A 22406-nucleotide genomic window follows, 5' to 3' on the forward strand; every position below is an offset into this window, starting at 1 on the left:
ACGTTTTCAATCTCTCACCGCACATAGCCTGGGGACGAGAATAAAAACCTAAAAACGTTTTATCCTTCCTCCCCGTACAGCGACTAGGGACGTGAGTAACACGAGAACAACGTTACCCGCTTGAACGGAACGTTTTCTCTCCTCTCTCTCCCTCTGTCTCTATCTCTCTCTCTCTTTCTCTCTTGATTTCGCACCTAAGAGAAGAGCCCAATTATATATCGTCAAAAAAAAAAACATGTTATTTGACTAAAGGAAAAAACTGAAAGGTTTTTCAAATAAAAAGTTCCTTTAAATTAGAATTTAAAACATTTAAGCTAAGAAAGAATGAACAAAACGTCAGAATCGATTTACTCTTACTGCAAAGTGAAACCGTGATACACTCTCTCTCTATCGTAACGATAGAGCGCATGTTGAACGTCCTGAACGTCAACAACTGCGTAGCATAAAAAAACTAAACGTTAGTTCATCTTTGAAAACAGTACGAAGACTATCAAAGAAATTCTTTCATAAAATATTACATTTAAAAAGTTTTAAAACCTTAGCTCTTTAAAAGCTAAAGACGATATAAAGGGCTCAACGTTGATTAACTTCGGTTTCTAAGTTAGGACCGCCTACTCTCAGGCTCTGCCTTTTTAAGTACGTTATATAAATAAAGCATTAAAATTTATTTTTATATGTTTATAAAAAATGGAAAGTTAATCGAAGAGGCCTAATAAAGGCGGAGAGATATAAAATATAGAGGAAAATCTATAACGTGATAAGATAATTACAGTGATACCTCGGTAGTCGAACGACTCTATACTCGAACAATTCGGAGTTCGACCAAAATTTTCGAGAAATTTTTGCTGCGGTGCTCGACCAAAAATTCGGTACTCGACCAGCCGAACACGTGACGACCGCATGGGCTTTGTGATGATCGCGCCATCTCGGCCACTCTCGCTTGTTCGGGAAGCATCAGTTCTCTCGAGAGCGTCACTCAGACAACGCGCGATCAGCATTCGTTGTGATTTAGTGATTTTCAGTGCTTTTAATTGCTTTTTTAGCTTTCATAATGAGTCCCAAGAAAGTAATGAGTGTTAAGGGGAAGGAGAAGAGGAAAACAGTGCGAACAACGATCGAGTTGAAGAAGGAAATTATAGCGAAATATGAGAATGGTGTACGAGTGTCCGATTTAGCGGTAGAATACGGAATGGCGAAGTCGACCATTTCTACGTTTTTAAAGCATAAAGAAATGATTAAGAAGGCGAATGTTGCAACGGGAGTTACGGCGGTAACTAAGCAAAGGCCACAAGTGATTGAGGAGATGGAAAAGTTGCTTTTAATATTTATTAAAGAAAAACAGTTGGCCGGGGAAAGTGTTAGTGAAGCGTTCATTTGTGAAAAAGCGTTGCATATCTATGAAGAATTAGTGAAGAAAAGTCCGAGTACCAGTGAAAGTGATTCATTTACATTTAAAGCGAGCAGGGGTTGGTTTGAAAAGTTTCGTAATAGAACAGGTATTCATCGTGTTACTAGGCATGGGGAGGCAGCTAGTTCGGATCAAATTGCAGCCGATAAATACGTGGGGGAATTCGATCGGTACATAAATGAACAAAATTTGATCGCACAACAAGTCTTTAATTGTGATGAGACTGGGTTATTTTGGAAGAAAATGCCAGCCAATACGTACATTACCAAGGACGAGACGAAGATGCCAGGTCACAAGCCAATGAAAGATAGGCTAACATTGTTGCTGTGTGCAAATGCAAGTGGCGATTGCAAGATCAAACCCTTGTTAGTGTACCACTCGGACAACCCCCGGGTGTTCAAACGAAATAATATTTGTAAAAGTGCACTACCAGTTATGTGGCGCTCGAACACTAAATCTTGGGTCACAAGACAATTCTTTACTGAGTGGATAAACGAAGTGTTTGCCCCCCAGGTTAAGGCTTACCTCATTGAAAAGAGCTTGCCAATGAAATGTCTTCTGGTTATGGACAATGCTCCTGCACATCCTCCAGGTCTCGAGGATGACTTGAAAGAAGAATACAGCTTTATCAAAATCAAATTCTTGCCCCCCAATACTACTCCCATACTCCAGCCCATGGACCAACAGGTCATTTCAAACTTCAAAAAACTCTATACCAAGGCCCTTTTCAGAAAGTGTTTTGAAGTGACCAGTGACACGAAGTTGACCCTAAAGGAATTCTGGAAGGAACACTTCAGCATCCTCAACTCTGTTAACATGATTGACCAAGCTTGGCGAGGTGTGACCTATAGGACATTGAACTCTGCCTGGCGTAAGCTGTGGCCATCATGTGTCACAGAGAGGGAGTTTGAAGGTTTCCAACCAGAGGCGGGTCCAAGCACTGCTACCCCTGTAATTTCTGATGACACTGATGTCGTTGAGGAAATTGTTGTCATGGGCAGGAGTTTGGGGCTTGAGGTCGACAAGGATGATATTGATGAGCTTGTAGAAAGCCATTCTACCGAGTTGACTGTGGAGGAATTGTTGCACCTGCAACAACAACAGCAGCAGGATCTGATTGTGGAGCAGGAATCTTCAGAAGAGGATGAGGTAAGGGAGGATGTTCCAAGTTCTCTCATCAATGAAATTTGTTCCAAGTGGGCAGATGTGCAGGCTTTTGCTGAAAAATACCACCCAGAAATTGCAGTAGCAAACCGGGCAGTGCATATGTTTAATGATAGTGTCATGTATCATTTTCGAAGAATACTGCAGAGGAGGAAGAAACAATTAACAATAGACCAGTTTTTCACAAAAGAAAAGAAAGCTGCTACATCAAAGCCTGTTTCTCCTCCAAAGAAGAGACAAAGAAGAGAAGAAACCCCTGAAATAGATCTGCCCACCCTTTCATTGGAGAGAGAAACAACTCCTGAAGGAGAACTACCCCGCCACATCATGGAAGGGGACTCTCCTTCCAAGCAGTAACCTCCCCCTTCCATCCTCTCCACATCCATCCCTGTATGCCATCGAACCGCTGCTCAAAGGTATGTTCACTACAGTACAGAAAATGGTTTAAAATTGTTTTATTTTAGTACAGTAAATGGTTTAAAATTGTTTTATAGGATTTTCTGACCAATTTCATACACATTTAGATAATTATTGTTGTTTAGGTACACGTTTTATTAATATTTTGGGCCTGTTCGAGTGCTTGGGAACGGAATAGAATATATACCATTATTTCTTATGGGGAAAAAAAATTCGGTACTCGAACAAATCGGAGGTCGAACACGGATCTCGAACGGATTATGGTCGAGTACCGAGGTATCACTGTACTAAAAGCCTAAACACACTTCCGTCTAAGGGAAGGGTCGGCCATTTAAAAGTGAAAGTAAGTCCATACTCTCTTTGTCACCATAATTAAATCTATCCAAAACGAGTTCAAGTTTTAAGATGAAGATAAAACACCTGCATAGCGAAAGCTCAAAACTAGAATAGTGTACTTCACCAAATAGTTGTGAAAACAAATCCAGTTAGCAACAGCGAATTAGTAGGTCTTGCCGGTAGCCCGACAGAGAGAAAATTGAGTTCTTTGTTTACAATGAGTACTGGGTATCTGAACGACAGATGGCGCTGTTGAGTACACCCCCTACCTGTGTAGCGATCGCTGGCGAATTTTTACGTAGAGTTTTTCTGTCGAGCAACAGAGTTGCAGCTATTATAATCACCGGCTAAGTTAAATATTGAAAATTTGTCATTTTGGCATTAATGAAAAGAGACTTTCACCTTCGTTAAATTACAGTATTACAGTTTCCTTTTAATATTTTACAAGGAAAAACATTTAAATGATTTGGTCAGGTAACCATTCAATAAATAAACACTACATTGATTAGATATTATCCACTTACTTGGGAAAGAATAACAATAACTTCTTCATTTCGTATCCTTGCCAGCATTGCCGAAGCAACGGATAATATATAATCGCCAGCCATTACCGCCTGTAAAGGAAACAAAATTACAATACTACATAACCACTAACATTTAATATACAGTATTATAAGACACGTGTTATCAAGATATACAGATCTTATTGGAAAAAAAATATTTTCCAAAACCGAATAGAAAAATAAAAAACACTGATATTAAAGGCAGAAGCCAGGATACCAATTATAAAAGATACTGGTGAAATGATTAAAGGACAAACATTTTTTTTCATAGCCTGTAATGCAAAAATTCTTTAATAAAATAAAGGTCTAACTGCAAATAAAAAATGACTTTAAAAGACTTACCTTAACTTTCTAGTATTCTGTATTTTCTTTTTTTTACCCTCAAAGTTCTAACATACTGCTTTCAAAGCAAAAGTTTATTTCTTGTCTAATACTATACTCTGGCTATTAATTATATTTTCTGTCGTAATTTTTCTATCAAAACCATACTGTACGCCTTACAATGTATACTATACTAAGCAGGTCTAAGCAGAAGATTAGAAACTCTTTGTAATATAGCATATTTGAGAAAATTTTGCAATATTGTACAGGCTTATAGAATAACAATGCAATTGACTGAATAAAAACAAAACGGGAATTATAAGGACCATTATGTCTTTTATATACTATATTATACGGCAATTGTGACACATTTCCGGTAGGCCCTGCTGCTCCTTCCGGTCACCTTGGATGACCGCGAAGGTAGTAGCAGTAGGGGATTCAGCGTTATGAAGATTCATCAATGGTGGATAACGCAGGAGGGTGGACTGTGGCCCTCTAGCAGTACCAACCGAACTCAGTCAAGTCCCTCGTCAGGCTGGGAGGAGCGTAGAGAGGAAAGGTCCCCTTTTTTTCCATTTGTTTGATGTCGGCTAACCCCAAAAATTGGGGGAAGTGCCTTGGTATATAGATAGAATTATACTAAAATCTTTACATGGATTCCATCTCCAGAATGTAGATCTAGCAAAAATAGTCCAAATTATGGGAGATGAAGTTAAAACAATGTATGATTGTCAGTAGATTTGGGACATCAAAACAAAACTCAAAGTACAATTGTCAGTAGATTTGGGACACCAAAACAAAACTCAAAGTATGATTGTCAATAGATTTGGGATACCAAAATAAAACTCAAAGTATGATTGTCAGTAGATTTGGGACACCAAAACAAAACACAAAGTACGATTGTCAGTAGATTTGGGACACCAGATCCTCTTCACCCCAATATATCATTTGATAGCTTCTTTCACTACTTGCAGTTTATTCAAAGTTAGAGCTATGATTTTCAATTGCAAATCTACTTTTGAGAAACATAAGCCATCTGACCCTTCTCCAACTGCACACAAAAATCTATAGGCTTCCCAGCACATGACTGCATACACGCGCCGACTTCTCTCACAAAGACGATCATACTCCTGCTGCTGCTGCTCTATCTGCTCAGGGATCAGATGGGAGCAGGCCATAGGATCCAACCCTCTCACAGTTTCCAAGGATGCGCTGCCTTCTCTCACAAAGGCAATTGAGCAGTAACTCCCCTAGCTCACAAGGATGGCAAGGTTGTAGACACTACAATAACCTATCCTATCGAGCTTGAGCGGGACTCGAACCCCAGTCTAGCAGAACGCCAGGCAAGAACGTTTCCTATAGACCACCACAACCACGAAGGAAAAAGGATTTTCTTTTTAAACTATCAATCAATCATTCCCTCCAAAAACCAAACAATATGGTGAACTATGAAAACTAACCTTTCTCTGCCCATACAGGAAATTAACAGATGTCTTTCCTCGACGAATATCAGCATCATCTATGACATCATCGTGAACTAAAGATGCTGTATGTATCATTTCAGTAATTTTTGCAATCTGCAACTGAGATTCATATAACCTGAAATATTTAAAAACAATTAATAAATCTGGATTAATTTCATAAAAAAATTTAATGCCATGAAAAAATCAAGGTAAGTAATAATTTGTAAATGTAATTTATATACAGTAGTTAAAGCTATAAAATACTGCTTCCATTCAAGAAAATCATATATAACCAAAAGATAAAAAAGGAAAATGATCCAAACAAAGAATAAAAAACTAGCTTAAGCTTCAATATAAGATTCAACATTGAGATAAAGGAAAAATTCTAGAAAAAAGAAAAGATAGTTGATGCTTACATAAGAAACATTCTAAACTTGCAGATTGAACTCCCACAGACCAGAATGCTCTATGAGATAACTGAGTTAGAAAAGCAGAGAGATTGATGAAAATACATAATCAACCGCATATATATAAATCTAAAATAAATAAAACTTGGCAATTGTACATGGCTCTCCACAGAAGTCCTGCATTGCAGCCTCTTATCTTGAATTAAAAAAATATCAGTATCAGTACCACTGCAAGGAAAAGTTTCTCAGTTTCACACCAATGGTAATGAAGACATTCAGTAATGGAAAGCTTAACAAGTGCCAAAGTATTTGATGACTAGCCAGACAGTACTACATTGGATCCTTCTCTCTGGTTACGGTTCATTTTTCCCTTGCCTATATATATACCAAATAGTCTGGCCTATTCTTTACAGATTCTCCTCAGTCCTCAAACACCTGACAACACTAAGATTACCAAACAATTCTTCTTCACCCAAAGGGTTAACTAGTGCACTGTAATTGTTCAGTGGCTACTTTCTTCTTGGTAAGGGTACAAGCGACTCTTTATCTATGGTAAGCAGCTCTTCTAGGAGAAGGCCATTCAAAAATCAAACCATTGTTCTCTAGTTTTGGGTAGTGCCATAGCCTCTGTACCATGGTCTTCCACTGTCTTAGGTTAGAGTTCTCTTGCTTGAGGGTACACTCTGGCACACTGTTCTGTCTTGCTTCACTTCCTCTTGTTTTGTTAAAAGTTTTTGTAGTTTATATAGGAAATATTTATTTTGGTGTTGTTGCTGTTCTTGAAATATTAAATTTTCCTTGTTTCCTTTCCTCACCGGACTATTTTCCCTGTTGGAGCCCCTGAACTTATAGCATCCTGCTTTTCCAACTAGGGTTGTAGTCTAGCTTGTAATAATAATAATAATAATAATAAAGGCACTGGTACTCAAGGATTAAAATTACTTTGCCAATTGAAAAAGATCTTGTGGAAGATGTCTGTTTGATCCTCACGATATTTTTTAGGAAAACCGAAACCACCATTTACAGGAGTTATATCTAATAGAAAGAGGTTCCAAAAGGCTTCATATATTCTGACAGGAGAATATCTATACAAAAAGGAAAACTTAAATATATGACATTAATACCCACATCTAAGAAGCTATTATGAAATCTACATAGCAGAGCGAGACTGATTTTCAAAATGTTTGAAGCTGCGACAAAGGAATGGGGCGCCAGAGACGTACGAGGGCACCGTAAGGTAAGAGGATATGTAAAGGCTCCTCACTTATCCTTCCCCTTAGCGGATTAGACTGGGTAAAGTCTATTGGGGGTGCAGATATCTATGGTTATCTTCGGATACGTCCCTGATTATACATAATATCTTCGGATAGTCGTTCCAGGGATTGGAACCCCGTGATACCCGACGATAATTCTCTTGCAATATCACTCGCAGAAATATTATACAGTAGGAAGCAGCCGAAGGGAACTTCCATCAGGACGACATGGCTTGAGCCCAAAAATGAAGGTTTGTAGCCAGAGGCAACACAAATATTGGTCAAGCTTCATATTTGCTTTATTAAAAACATACACCTTGACTGTACTGTAGAGCCAATCATGAACTCGCAGCATGAAACAAAATCAACTTGTCTTTCTGTATTTAGAAGGAATAATTCACAGGAGAAAAAGTAGTTCCATGGCCTACAAGCTTATGCAGTATGCCTGATTTTATAGGGAAACAACCTTAGCAATCAAGTCATCAACAATTCTAGAATATTGTAGTGAGTAGTAGAAAACCCAAAGTAACCAGTATATATTAACTAAAAAACATTATCTGCCACAGACTCTTACACTCAAATTCTAGAGTACATACACTGCACTTGGTATACATGAATTGTGAATAACCTAGTTAACCTTTTGAGCGTCACTGAAGATATATTACGTCCAGTAATTACTTTCCTCTTTTATTTATGTATATGAACATTTAACAAGATAAAGTATGTCTATTTATATATCAATGGAAAGGAAATTTATTCAGCTATACAGTATTTAATGTTGTAAAGTCCTGTCGAGTAGATTTGATTTGTAAATATGAGCTAAATAAAATGTCCAAAAAAGGGCCTGGCACTTCAGTATCAAATCATTTGGTGAGGGATTAAAGGCAGTACTAAAAATCATTCTGGGCAAGTCTCTCTCTCATATCTACAATCAATACTCTTTTCAAAATTAAATAGGTCATGCACGTCTAAAAAGGTACGAAGACTATTCATGTTTCTCTTTGGCATAGCCTGATGACTAGCAGGAATAAAATGACTTAGATTCAAGGTAGAGTATTTGCATCACGATCAATCAAGCCATTAGCAGCTTCTATAGCAAGGTAAGGAGTAAGCCTTTTTTGCACATCCTATTTTGCAGATATTGTAAAGCAAAACTCAGCATGATGAATCTAATTCAAGACTCTTGAAAGAAAAAGGACTTCATACACAATGTACTTGGAATAACATTGTAAATGAACATTGTAAACCCATTTTGATATCATGAAAACAAAAATCTCAAAAAAGTTAAGCTATCCAGACTGGTGGAGAATTGAAGGCATTTCCAGACCGGTGGAGAATTGAAGGCATTTCCAGACCGGTGGAGAATTGAAGGCATTTCCAGACCGGTGGAGAATTGACGGCATTTCCAGACCGGTGGAGAATTGACGGCATATCCAGACCGGTGGAGAATTGACGGCATTTCCAGACCGGTGGAGAATTGACGGCATTTCCAGACCGGTGGAGAATTGACGGCATTTCCAGACCGGTGGAGAATTGACGGCATTTCCAGACCGGTGGAGAATTGACGGCATTTCCAGACCGGTGGAGAATTGACGGCATTTCCAGACCGGTGGAGAATTGACGGCATTTCCAGACCGGTGGAGAATTGACGGCATTTCCAGACCGGTGGAAAATTGAAGGCATTTCCAGACCGGTGGAAAATTGAAGGCATTTCCAGACCGGTGGAAAATTGAAGGCATTTCCAGACCGGTGGAAAATTGACGGCATTTCCAGACCGGTGGAGAATTGAAGGCATATCCAGACCGGTGGAGAATTGAAGGCATTTCCAGACCGGTGGAGAATTGAAGGCATATCCAGACCGGTGGAGAATTGAAGGCATATCCAGACCGGTGGAGAATTGAAGGCATTTCCAGACCGGTGGAGAATTGAAGGCATTTCCAGACCGGTGGAGAATTGAAGGCATTTCCGACCAGTGGAAAATTGAAGGCATTTCCGACCGGTGGAAAATTGAAGGCATTTCCAGACCGGTGGAGAATTGAAGGCATTTCCAGACCGGTGGAGAATTGAAGGCATTTCCAGACCAGTGGAGAATTGGAGGCATTTCCAGACCAGTGGAGAATTGGAGGCATTTCCAGACCGGTGGAGAATTGGAGGCATTTCCAGACCGGTGGAGAATTGGAGGCATTTCCAGACCGGTGGAAAATTGAAGGCATTTCCAGACCGGTGGAAAATTGAAGGCATTTCCGACCGGTGGAGAATTGAAGGCATTTCCAGACCGGTGGAGAATTGAAGGCATTTCCAGACAGATGGAACATTAAAGGCATTTCCAGACAGATGGAAAATTGAAGGCATTTCCAGACCGGTGGAGAATTGAAGGCATTTCCAGACCGGTGGAGAATTGAAGGCATTTCCAGACCGGTGGAAAATTGAAGGCATTTCCAGACCGGTGGAAAATTGAAGGCATTTCCAGACCGGTGGAAAATTGAAGGCATTTCCAGACCGGTGGAGAATTGAAGGCATTTCCAGACCGGTGGAGAATTGAAGGCATTTCCAGACCGGTGGGGAATTGAAGGCATTTCCAGACCGATGGAGAATTGAAGGCATTTCCGACCGGTGGAAAATTGAAGGCATTTCCAGACAGGTGGAAAATTAAAGGCATTTCCAGACAGGTGGAAAATTGAAAGCATTTCCAGACAGGTGGAAAATTGAAGGCATTCCCAGAGAGGTGGAAAATTGAAGGCATTTCCAGAGAGGTGGAAAATTGAAGGCATTTCCAGAGAGGTGGAAAATTGAAGGCATTTCCAGACAGGTGGAAAATTGAAGGCATTTCCAGACAGGTGGAAAATTGAAGGCATTTCCAGACTGGTGGAAAATTGAAGGCATTTCCAGACAGGTTGAAAATTGAAGGCATTTCCAGACCGGTGGAAAATTGAAGGCATTTCCAGACCGGTGGAGAATTGAAGGCATTTCCAGACCGGTGGAGAATTGGAGGCATTTCCAGACCGGTGGAAAATTGAAGGCATTTCCAGACCGGTGGAAAATTGAAGGCATTTCCGACCGGTGGAGAATTGAAGGCATTTCCAGACCGGTGGAGAACTGAAGGCATTTCCGACCGGTGGAGAATTGAAGGCATTTCCAGACCGGTGGAGAATTGAAGGCATTTCCAGACCGGTGGAGAATTGAAGGCATTTCCAGACCGGTGGAGAATTGAAGGCATTTCCAGACCGGTGGAGAATTGAAGGCATTTCCAGACCGATGGAGAATTGAAGGCATTTCCAGACCGATGGAGAATTGAAGGCATTTCTAGACCGATGGAGAATTGAAGGCATTTCCGACCGGTGGAAAATTGAAGGCATTTCCAGACAGGTGGAAAATTGAAGGTATTTCCAGAGAGGTGGAAAATTGAAGGCATTTCCAGACAGGTGGAAAATTGAAGGCATTCCCAGAGAGGTGGAAAATTGAAGGCATTTCCAGAGAGGTGGAAAATTGAAGGCATTTCCAGACAGGTGGAAAATTGAAGGCATTTCCAGACTGGTGGAGAATTGAAGGCATTTCCAGACTGGTGGAAAATTAAAGGCATTTCCAGACAGGTGGAAAATTGAAGGTATTTCCAGACAGGTGGAAAATTGAAGGTATTTCCAGACTGGTGGAAAATTGAAGGTATTTCCAGACTGGTGGAAAATTGAAGGTATTTCCAGACTGGTGGAAAATTGAAGGTTATTTCCAGACAGGTGGAAAATTGAAGGTTATTTCCAGACAGGTGGAAAATTGAAGGTTATTTCCAGACAGGTGGAAAATTGAAGGTTATTTCCAGACAGGTGGAAAATTGAAGGTATTTCCAGACAGTTGGAAAATTGAAGGTTATTTCCAGACAGGTGGAAAATTGAAGGTATTTCCAGACAGGTGGAAAATTGAAGGTTATTTCCAGACAGGTGGAAAATTGAAGGTATTTCCAGACAGTTGGAAAATTGAAGGTATTTCCAGACAGGGGGAACATTGAAGGTTATTTCCAGCAGGTGGAACATTAAAGGTTATTTCCAGACAGTTGGAAAATGGAAGGTTATTTCCAGATAGGTTTTAAAGGTGTTTCAACAGTGAATAAAAGCATTAGACAAAATTTTACTAGAGTGTTTATTACATACCTTCCATCGCCATGGACGTGATGATTTATGGCACGAGACATAAGGACAGTTATTAGAGGTCTCACAGCTTTGCCTTGCCCGTCAAAGTAGTATTTTGCAATTTCCTCTATATCATACTGTGATTTTAATTCCTGAAAGAAAATTTTAAAGATTTCAGTGACAACATTAAATTATTATTATTATTACTAGAAGAGCCCATGTAAATTACACGAAATGATATTCTCAATACTAATTATCTTGTTCCTAACCTATACATGTTAAAATAAAATGTCCAGAGATTAATTTTATAATCTAGGTTATGGAAATTGATAGAACTCAATTTTTTGCCTAATATTTAAAAAAAAAGTCAGATCTAAAGACGAAATTGGGAAAACTATATAAGATGTGCTTTGGTTAAGTAATCAAAGTCTAATGTGAATTTGTAAGAGTATACCATGAAATCATTACCAATTTCTTTAAAGCGTGACACAAAATAAATAACACGCACACTATTGTATTAATATATAGAAGATTATTATTATTATTATTATTATTATTATTATTATTATCATTATTATTATTATTATTATCAGCTAAGTTAAAACGCCAATTAGAAAAGCAAGATGATTTGAGCCCAAGGGCTCCAAGAGAGAAAAAATATCCCAATGAGGATTATTATTCTTATTCTTATTATTACTATTGTTATTATCAGCTAAGCTAATACCCTAATCAGAAAATCAAGATGCTATACGACCAAGGGCTCCAAGAGGGAAAATAGCCCAATGAGGAAATAAGACAAAATAAACTACAGGAGAAGTAATGAACAATAAATATCTTAAGAACAGAAACAACATTAAAATAGATCTTTCTTATAAAAACTATAAAAAAAAAAACAAGAGGAAGAGAAAAAAGATAGAATAGTGTGCCCGAGTGTACCCTCAAGCAAGATCACTACCCCAAGACAGTAGAAAACCATGGTACAGAGGCTATGAGAACGAGTGAGGAAGTCTATACGATTTTTTTAATGAAGTCTGCAGGTATGGCATAAAACTTTAATGAGATTGGTTTTATAGTTTTGTAACTCTTCTGTAGATATCAGTAAATAATTATAGTTTGTAACGTAGATTATTAGTTTGAATATAAACAAAATGTGTTAAATTACAAAATGAAAATTTCCTTTAGATACTACAGGTTCTAATTTAGCAATCAAGAACATTTCATTAGCCATTGCCATCATCATCACCAATTAACCTGTAATAAGTTACAAAAGAAGAATGTTACCAGCACAAGTACTTTAACGAAACAAACATACAGAAAAAAATAGAAGCAAAATAGAAATAAAATAGACCATATAATAGAAGAAACAGAAAATAAAGAATTTAAAACACAATTGAAATTTATGGTTTATATAAGACATATCTGTTTTGACGTTGTTGCTGCTTGTAGAATGATTCATTGTTAATTTGTTCTCATTATTTATTTATCTCCTTATTTCCTTTCCTCACTGGGCTATTTTTTCCCTGTTAGAGCCTTTGGGCTTATAGCATCTTGCTTTTACTCAGAGTTTTTGGTTTAAATTCCGCTCATGAATGACAGAGGAAAGTAGAAAGTACCAGTGGCCTATCAAGCAGGACAATGCTCTAGACCAGTGATTCTTAAACTGGGGGGCGCACCCCCTAGGGGGTGCCAGGAGCTTTCAAGGGGGGCGCAAGTAGTTAAAATAGTAACAATGAAAATAAAAATGTAGTAATTATGATGGCTTTTGTTTTACAATACTACATAAATATGGCTAAATCAATGTAATATTTTTTGATGTGGTCATGATCCATGAATGATTGTATTAAGAGTAAAAATTTTTTACTTTTGCAGTAATTTGTATTTTTTCCAGTATTTTCTATCAATGTAATAACTGTAATCTGTATAATGCTAAAACAGTTTGAAAAAAGATTATGATAAAATTTTGTTTCATCATAATATATTTATTTTACCCATTTTCTATGAACAATGTTTATTTTATTGAAATAATACTTTCTACTTTGGCAGAAATTTCAAGGGTGGGGAGGGGGGGGGGGCATGGGATCTATGCTTAATGCAGAAGGGGGGTGCAAGGCAAAAAATTTTAAGAACCACTGCTCTAGACTGACCATATATACATATAATCAGTGTCAAAAGCCCCCTCGTCATCCAAGCTGGGACCAGGGAAGGCCAGGCAATGGCTGCTGACGACTCAGCAGGTAGACCTATAGGCTCCCCCGACCGACCATCCCAAACTCACTAGGATGGTGAGGTTGCAACTACGATAGGAAGTAACGAGTTTGAGCCTGATTGGTAACGTCTCTGTCTGGTGTTTGCCAGACGGGGGTTCGAGTCCCGCTCTGACTCGTTAGCGCCATTAGTGTCTGCAACCTTACCATCCTTGTGAGCTAAGGTTGGGGGGGGGGGTTTGGAGGAGCCTATAGGTCTATCTGCTGAGTCATCAGTACCCACTGCCTGGCCCTCCCTGGTCCTAGCTTGGGTGGAGAGGCGGCTTGGGCGCTGATCATATCATATATATGGTCAGTCTCTAGGGCATTGTCCTGCTTGCTAGGGCAATGTCACTGTCCCTTGTCTCTGTCATTCATGAGTGACCTTTAAACCTTTAAACCTGGCGATCACCAGTCAGGGACGTTACCACATAGGCCACCACAACCCTCAAGTTTCAACGTTTTAATTACAATTCGTTACAAGTTGAATAAAACTAATAGAAAATTATGGTATTGAAAATCACGAAAGAAAACGTATTAATGTTGGAATTAACAAAACATTAAGTACTATGTGATAGAAGTATTGTAAAAATAGACCTGGATGTGAAGTAATTTTTGAGTAAAGAATAAATTTAATGTGAAATTATAAATTTAATGGAACAAAGTTTTTGTTCAGCGTTTCAAAATGAGACGACTGTTTAAGAAAATATTTTAACTTTAACTCGATCTTCCATATCATTGATACTTTTGATACCTGTTTCATTTTGAGCTATTTAATCTAGGAGATCAAATATTTTCATTCGGCCTACCTAGAGATGGCTTACCATACGAATTTGAAATTACATCAATCAATGTTTAATCAGATCACTCAAGTAATGTAACATTTGATTTCAATTACTAGAGGGGCACTCAGTAGAGCGCAGACCTCCGTCGCGGCAGCTTACTTCTCGACCTTGACCTTAACCTTTGACCTTGACATGTATTAATTGGCGTGGATTTTCATGCACTCAAATATGAGCCAAGTTTGAAGTCTCTTTGACAACGATGTCCAAACTTAGACTGATTACGTGAATTGGACATTTTGCTTGGCCATGACCTTGACCTTCCAAAATTTAATCATTTCCAGTTTTTTACATAAAAGTTAATCCATGCAAGTCTCATTACTCTACGATTAAAATTTTAAAATTGTGGCCAGGAAGCTGTTCACAAACAAACACACACACACAAACAAATTACAAACACACAAACAGGAGGTAATTACTTATCAATGATTCTTTTAATGTTTCATTTTGAGTTTTTTTTTTCATCACGGCAATATTCTTCACATTACCCAAAAAACAGAGTAGGCCTACTGGCGTATTTTCATTAGGCCTACCTAGTGATGGTTAACCATACGAATTTGAAATTACATCAACCCATGTTTCATCAGATCATTCAAGTAGTGTATAGTTTGATAACAACAATAATGGCTTATCTACAAATATCCTTACCTTTTTTATATCGAAAAACATCTCTTCCAGATCCAACCCCGCAGGATCTGACGGTTTCTGTACGTGGTGACCATCGAGCGTACCAGGTTGGTGCATCAGTGCCAGGTCGGGCCTGGTTGTGGTGAAGTGGGAGCATTGTTGGTACACGGGTCCACAGATTGTCTGTAAAATAGAGAAAAAAATAACTTTGAGGGAACAATCAATATAAATCACAATCAAGGGAAAATATTTGAAGTTAAAAATAGTCTCTCTTACACGAGGGTACACTCTAGCACACTATTTTATCTAATTTATCTTCCTAAATTAAAATTGAGGGAGAATATTTCAAGTTACAAATAGTCTCTTGCTTGAGGGTACACTCTGGCACACTATTCTATCTAATTTCTCTTCCTCTTGTTTTCTTAATTTTTTTTTAGTTAATATAGGAAATATTTTAATGTTGCTATAATTTTTAAATTATTTTATTTTTCCTTGTTTCCTTTCCTCGCTGGGCTATTTTCCCTATTGGAGACACTAGGCTTATAGCATCCTGATTTTCCAACTAGGGTTGAAGCTTAGCAAGTAATAATAATAATAATAATAATAATAATAATAATAATAATAATAATAATAATAATACACATGAATTTATCAAATATGCGGAAGAGTCCACCGTAGATATAAAGGACTGATAGGCAAAGTTTAAAATATTCGAACACTAAATATTTAATACCATAAAAGTTTGTAATGTGACCAAAGAAATACTTTATGAACTTACGATGCAGTTTATGTAACCCAATAAAAGTATTGGTTTAATGTTATTTAAACAATTAAAAATTTCAGAAATAAAACTAAGTACCTAACTGATAAAATATATGAAAAAAAAAATCATGAGTTCAAGTTCTTGAAAAATTTTCAGAAATTCGTGACAAATCAAGTATATTTATCATATCCACTTGTGTCTGTTTATGGTCTATGCCAGTCCACACTCGCAAACTTTCATAGTTCGTCAATCCATCGCCTTCTCTTCCTAACCCTGCTGTTTTTACCATCTCTAGAACCCATTCTGTTAATTCTTAATGTCCATCTATTGTCTGTTCTTCTCATTATATGTCCAGACCATGTCCATTTCTTCTTCTTGTAAGTTGTTAGAATATTTTCTAATTTAGTTTGTTATCGTCTCCCTGTTACTCTTTTTCTGTCTCAAGTGTTATTCCCACCATTATTCTTCCATACCTCCGAGTTGAAACTACCTTATGTTCTAAAGCTTCAGTAAGGCTCTAAGCTTCTGGTATATATAAGTTAATACTGGTAGGACCATTTGATTAAATATTCTTTTTAGAGAAAGTGGCATTTTACTTCTCATACCTCATTTCGTTTACCAAACCCTCTCTATCCCATGCTTAGCCTAATATATATATATATATATATATATATATATATATATATATATATATATATATATATATATATATATATATATATGCATATATACTTTGTGTATATACATGTACGTGTACACACAAATGCACATATATATCACATTGTATTAATTAAAAATTCAAGTAAATTGCCAATTATATAAAATATTTGATCGTTAAATAAGTATTAAAAAAAAGGGGAACACAAGAGCTCCACTAATGCAATAGGAAATGTTTTTCTCCTATGACACCACCGAGCAGGAGTGAAAGGGTCCTAAAAATCCAACCGAAATCCCCCCCCCCCCACATAAGTCCCTCTGTATGCTGTCCTGGCAGGATAGGCCTGACTTCCATGCCTAATATCCGTGCTTGCTTGTGGTTAGGGGCGTTGGGACATAGGCCCTAATGATAGTGGAGGGAGGGTTATAAGGAGGGCTGTCTTCCTTTCCCATAAGGATATATACCTTCAAGGTTAAAAGGACAAGAGACCGGTTTCTTTAGCTCTGCCTACAAGGCGCTTCAGGATAGGGTCCTACTTCGTTTCTTAAGAATTCATCATCATCATCATCATCTCCTCCTACGCCTATTGACGCAAAGGGTCTCTGTTATTGATTGACTGATTGTTTGATTGATTTGAGGCTTTCTGGCATCCTGACATCTAAGGTTATTGATGCCGATATTTATTGTAAATAACAAATCAAAGAATATTCAATTAAAACCATAGAAGCAAAACTTCCATTTTAAAAGCGAAATATCTTCCAGAAGACCTGGTTCTGAAATGAAGATAAAGTACCACACATCACGTCCAAGAATCTTGGCAAGGATGAACCTGCCATCCTCACCTAGAGCCTCAAACATATCTATTTCTCTCACTAATATATGTTAAGGCATTCGGTTGACAAAAGGCCTCAGTGTCAATGGTACCAAACAGTCGTCGCAATATGGTATCTTAAGCTTTTAAATCAATACTTCTCCATTCATCATTTCCAACTTGGCACTTCATAGTCATCAGCCACGTAGGCCTAGAGAAGATTATTCTACCAGGCATGTATTTTTTCTAAGCATTATAATTACTCAGTTCAAACTTGCAGCGACTGTTTTAATGTTGAATAGACTGACATAAAACTCTATTTATAGTTTAAGAAAGATCTCTTTCAATATTGTTACTGTTCTTAAAATAATCTGTTTTAATTGTTCATTACTTCTCTTGTAGATTTATTTCCTTATTTCCTTTCTTCACGGGGCCATTATTCCCAGTTGCTGCCCTCGGGCTCATAGCATCCTGCTTTTCCAACGAGGGTTGTAGCTTAGCTAATAATAATAATAATAATAATAATAATAATAATAATAATAATAATACAATAATAATAATAATAATAATAATAATAATAATAATAATAATAATAATAACAATAATAATAATACAAAAATAATAATAATAATAATAATAATAATAATAATAATAATAATAATAATAACAATAACAATAATACAAAAATAATAATAATAATAATAATAATAATAATACAAAAATAATAATAATAATAATAATAATAACAATAATAATAATACAAAAATAATAATAATAATAATAATAATAATAATAATAATAATAATGATAATAATAGACCTTTCTAGTGTCCTAATCAGTATAATTATTCACGAAACATTAGATGCCTGTTCCATTTTTAAATAAGCTGTACGCTGTAATTACTTGAAATAATTCGAAGTATAATCTTTCAAGAATATATTCAATATCATATCAAACAAATAATGATAATTTTTCTTCTAAATAACTAATAGGATCGTCGTTTCACGAGCTACATAATTATACCAATCAAATATTGACATATCCAGCGTTTATTATTTCCAAAAATATAATTGATTTAAAAATCTTTATCAAGGAGCGCTTTGTTTTCTAATCTATATTATATGAAACAATTATGATCAAGACTATTTTTTTCGCTAAGTTCCGTGTTTGCATTAAATATTGAAAGGATCATTGTACAGTTCCCTCCAAGAATTTCGATACACATTACCATAGGTAGTCTGTGGTATTGTGTACTGGAAATCTTTAAGCCAACTGTACATTGTTTCCTTACATGTATTACTACATAATCATGGACAGGATCGTAAATATTCTTTTATCTATGTTCTATAGTTGCATTAAATAAGTAATGACGGGTTAATCATACATTGTTTCCTAAACTAAAACCTCACATCAGGGGCATACCTATAGTCCATTTCTTTTAGCGATGCATATTTGCACCGACTCGCAGCGGTGCCCTTTTAGCTCGGAAAAGTTTCCTGATCGCTGATTGGTTAGAATTATCTTATCCAACCAATCAGTGATCCGGAAACTTTTCCGAGCTAAAAGGGCACCGCTGCGAGTCGGTGCAAATATGCATCGCTAAAAGAAATGGACTATAGAGATTTGGGACCGGGGACTGGGTTAATAGATATCCCCTCCCTCTTATCCTGGTGAGTTTGTGGTAATTCTAAGTGTATACTTATATACTTTAATCTTAATTATATACATACATACACACTTTTTTTTACACCAAACATTTAGCTGGGCTCCACAAGGAACTAGAAGAGTTGGAAGACCCAGACCTACATGGCTGAGGACTATGAAGCGTGAAGTAGATGATGAATGGAAAAGTATGGATTTAAAAGTTCGAGATAGAGACGACTGGCGAAATCTAACCGAGGCCCTTTGCGTTAATAGGCGTAGGCAGAGATGATGATGATGATGATGACGACCCTGCTTTGGAGGGGCTTCTCCCAGTTCCCTCTTAACTACTTCACTGTCATGCATTAAAACAATCATTAAGACTCATCCTACATGGCTTAGCGCGCTTCATTTCAACGACCCCCCCCCCCCCCCCTCCCCCAACAGATCCTGGTTATCATTGTTTATTCACGTTTCGCAGTTCCCTTGAATACCTGAATAACACGAGCGATAAGTGTACTTTAAATGAAATTCAAGGTCAGCTCTCCTCATTTTACGAAATGTTTAGTCATGTACCCTCTTTCACTGGACTCAGCGGATACGGTACTAAATTTATCTACCCAAGGTAGATAATTTTTTTTTCTACATTGAGGCAGTTTCTTAAATACTGTCATCATCTTTACTTTCTTTTCAAATAATATTTCGATAGTTTTTTTTTCATCTATCATATACTTTCATTTCTTAAACATTTTGGAATCACTAATGTTGAGAAGCGCGAAGTAGGAGATGATGAATGGAAAAGCATTGATTTAAAAGCTCAAGATAGAGACGACAGCGGCCCTTTTTGTCAATAGGCGTAGGATGAGATGATGAAAACCAGGATGTTACAATATCATAAAAACTACGTATCTGCAGAATAACTACATAATCAGTAATAATGTAGAGAGAGAGAGAGAGAGAGAGAGAGGAGAGAGAGAGAGAGAGAGAGAGAGAGAGAGGAGAGAGAGAGAGAGAGAGAGAGAGTTGTAAAACTCTCAAATTGATTTAATTTCAATACCCCAATTACGTATTTATAGAATTACAACGCAATCAGTCGTAATGTAAGGAGAGAGAGAGAGAGAGAGAGAGAGAGAGAGAGAGAGAGAGAGAGAGAGAGAGAGAGAGACTTTCAAATCAGATTTAATTCCAATGGAAAAAATTACGTACCAACAGAATAACAACGTAATCTGTCGTAATGGAGAGAGAGAGAGAGAGAGAGAGAGAGAGAGAGAGAGAGAGAGAGAGAGAGAGAGAGAGAGAGAGAGAGAGAGAAGCAGGACGCGACTACCCTTTCCATTTTTTCGGTTGAAACAAAAAAATGTAAAAACCCAATGGATGGGTTCTCCCCAACAGCCCCCCCACACCCCCCCCCACCCCACCACGCCCGCCCCCTTCCAACCCTTTCTCTTCCTTTCCAGGATCCTGGATCGCCGAGATACAAGCAGATACGACGTCAGGTGAAAGTTATTCCGGGAAAGACGTCCAGACGTCGTAATGTAGTGTACCCTAGAGCCGAAGGACAAGCTGGAAAGGGCGTAGGGGTTGTTTGAGACCACTGGCAGTGACCGGTTCTTAGGGTTATGGAAGCACTCAGGAAGGAAAGAAAGATTGGACCAGTCTAGCTACCCATTAGGTTTTTTTTTTTTTTTTTTTTTAACAGGGTCCCTCAATTTTTTATTTTTTTAATAATAAGGGTGCTTGCATCTGTTCAGATCGTCTCTCTGTCCCTTCCTCTGCATACTTGAAAAAGACGACGAAGACGACGACGAAGACGACAGGACCAAAGTCTAAAAGAGAGGATTGGACCAGTGTCTAAAAGAGAAGACTGCTGAACCATTCTATAAGAGAAGATAAGACCAAAGTGTAAAAGAGAAAATTGGAACAACCAAAGTGTAAAAGAGAAAATTGGAACAATCTAAAAAAAAGATTGGACCAGTCTAAAAGAGACGATTGGACCAAAGTCTATAAAGAAGATTGGACCAATGTCTAAAGAGAAGATAGGACCAAAGTCTAAAAGAGAGGATTGGACCAGTGTCTAAAACAGAAGACTGAACCATTCTATAAGAGGAGATAAGACCAAAGTCCAAAAGAGAAAATTGGAACAATCTAAAAAAAAGATTGGACCAGTCTAAAAGAGACGATTGGACCAAAGTCTAAAAGAGAAGATAGGACCAAAGTCTAAAAGAGAGGATAGGACCAAAGTCTACAAGAGAGGATTTGACCATTGTCTAAAAGAGAAGATTGGACCATTCTGTGAGAGAAAATAAGACCAAAGTCCAAAAGAGAAAATTGGAACAATCTAAAAAAAATTGGACCAAAATCTAAGAGAAGATTGGACCCAAGTCTAAAAAGAGGGGATTGGACCAAAATCTACAAGAGAGGATTGGACCAGTGTCTAAAAGAGAACACTGAACCATTCTATAAGAGAAGATAAGACCAAAGTCCAAAAGAGAAAATTGGAACAATCTAAAAAAAGATTGAACCAGTCTAAAAGAGACGATTGGACCAAAGTCTTTAAAGAAGATTGGACCAAATCTAATGAGAAGATAGGACCAAAGTTTAAAAGAGAGGATTAGACCAAAGTCTAAAAGACAAGATTGGACCAAAGTCTAAAGGAAAAGATTGGACCAAAGCCTAAAAGAAAAGATTGGACCAAAGCCTAAAAGAAAAGATTGGACCAATGTCTAAAAGAGAAGATTGGACAGATCATCTTTATTCTTGATCATTTTTGGAAGGATCTTCTCATCTCTCGTCTGGTCCAATGTCTGCAACCATTTGTTGGTTACAGTATTCCAAAGACCTTGGTTGAGTCTTTAGTTTTTAATAATCAAATGCTTTTACGTTGCTATTACTATTAATAGCTAAGCTACAACCCCTGTTGGAAAAGCAAGATGCTATAAGACCAAGGACACCAATAGGGAAAATAGCCAAGTGAGGAGAAGAAATAAATAAACTAAATGAAAAGTTATGAACAATATAAAAATATTTTATGAACAGTAACATTAAAATAGATATTTCATATATGAACTATAAACGTCTTAAAGAGGGAATCCCACCTTGAACAGTTAGATAATGCTTTTCCTAAAATATTTGTCACACATTTGTTCCATTAAATTATACATACCATTATTGCTCTCGATCGTCTATTTTTGTAGGTGGTCTTTTGCCTATTTTTTTTTATTCTTTAACATTGTCTGTCAACGCATTTCATACTAAATTACAGAAACAGTAACAACTAATTGTGAATTTATTAATTATCAAGTTCCATTAATTTTTCTATAGTTTATATAACGAGATATTTAAAAGTTACTCTTAAAACTTTTTCCTTT

General features: G+C 37.2%; 1 protein-coding gene across 2 annotated transcripts in view; it reads right to left on the reverse strand.

Annotated features, from left to right (window-relative positions):
* qless (decaprenyl diphosphate synthase subunit 1 qless) overlaps nt 1-22406 on the reverse strand; it is a 70896-nt gene that overhangs the window by 12967 nt on the left and 35523 nt on the right. For both annotated transcript variants that reach the window (XM_068364753.1, XM_068364752.1), the window contains exons 3-6: nt 15187-15348; nt 11475-11605; nt 5670-5808; nt 3850-3939 (exon numbers count right to left, since the gene is read on the reverse strand). In XM_068364753.1, coding sequence (XP_068220854.1) covers nt 3850-3939; nt 5670-5808; nt 11475-11605; nt 15187-15348 — 522 coding nt within the window. The remainder of the gene's footprint in view (nt 1-3849; nt 3940-5669; nt 5809-11474; nt 11606-15186; nt 15349-22406) is intronic.

Source organism: Palaemon carinicauda, chromosome 41, assembly GCF_036898095.1.
Source record: "Palaemon carinicauda isolate YSFRI2023 chromosome 41, ASM3689809v2, whole genome shotgun sequence".
Taxonomy (NCBI): domain Eukaryota; kingdom Metazoa; phylum Arthropoda; class Malacostraca; order Decapoda; family Palaemonidae; genus Palaemon; species Palaemon carinicauda.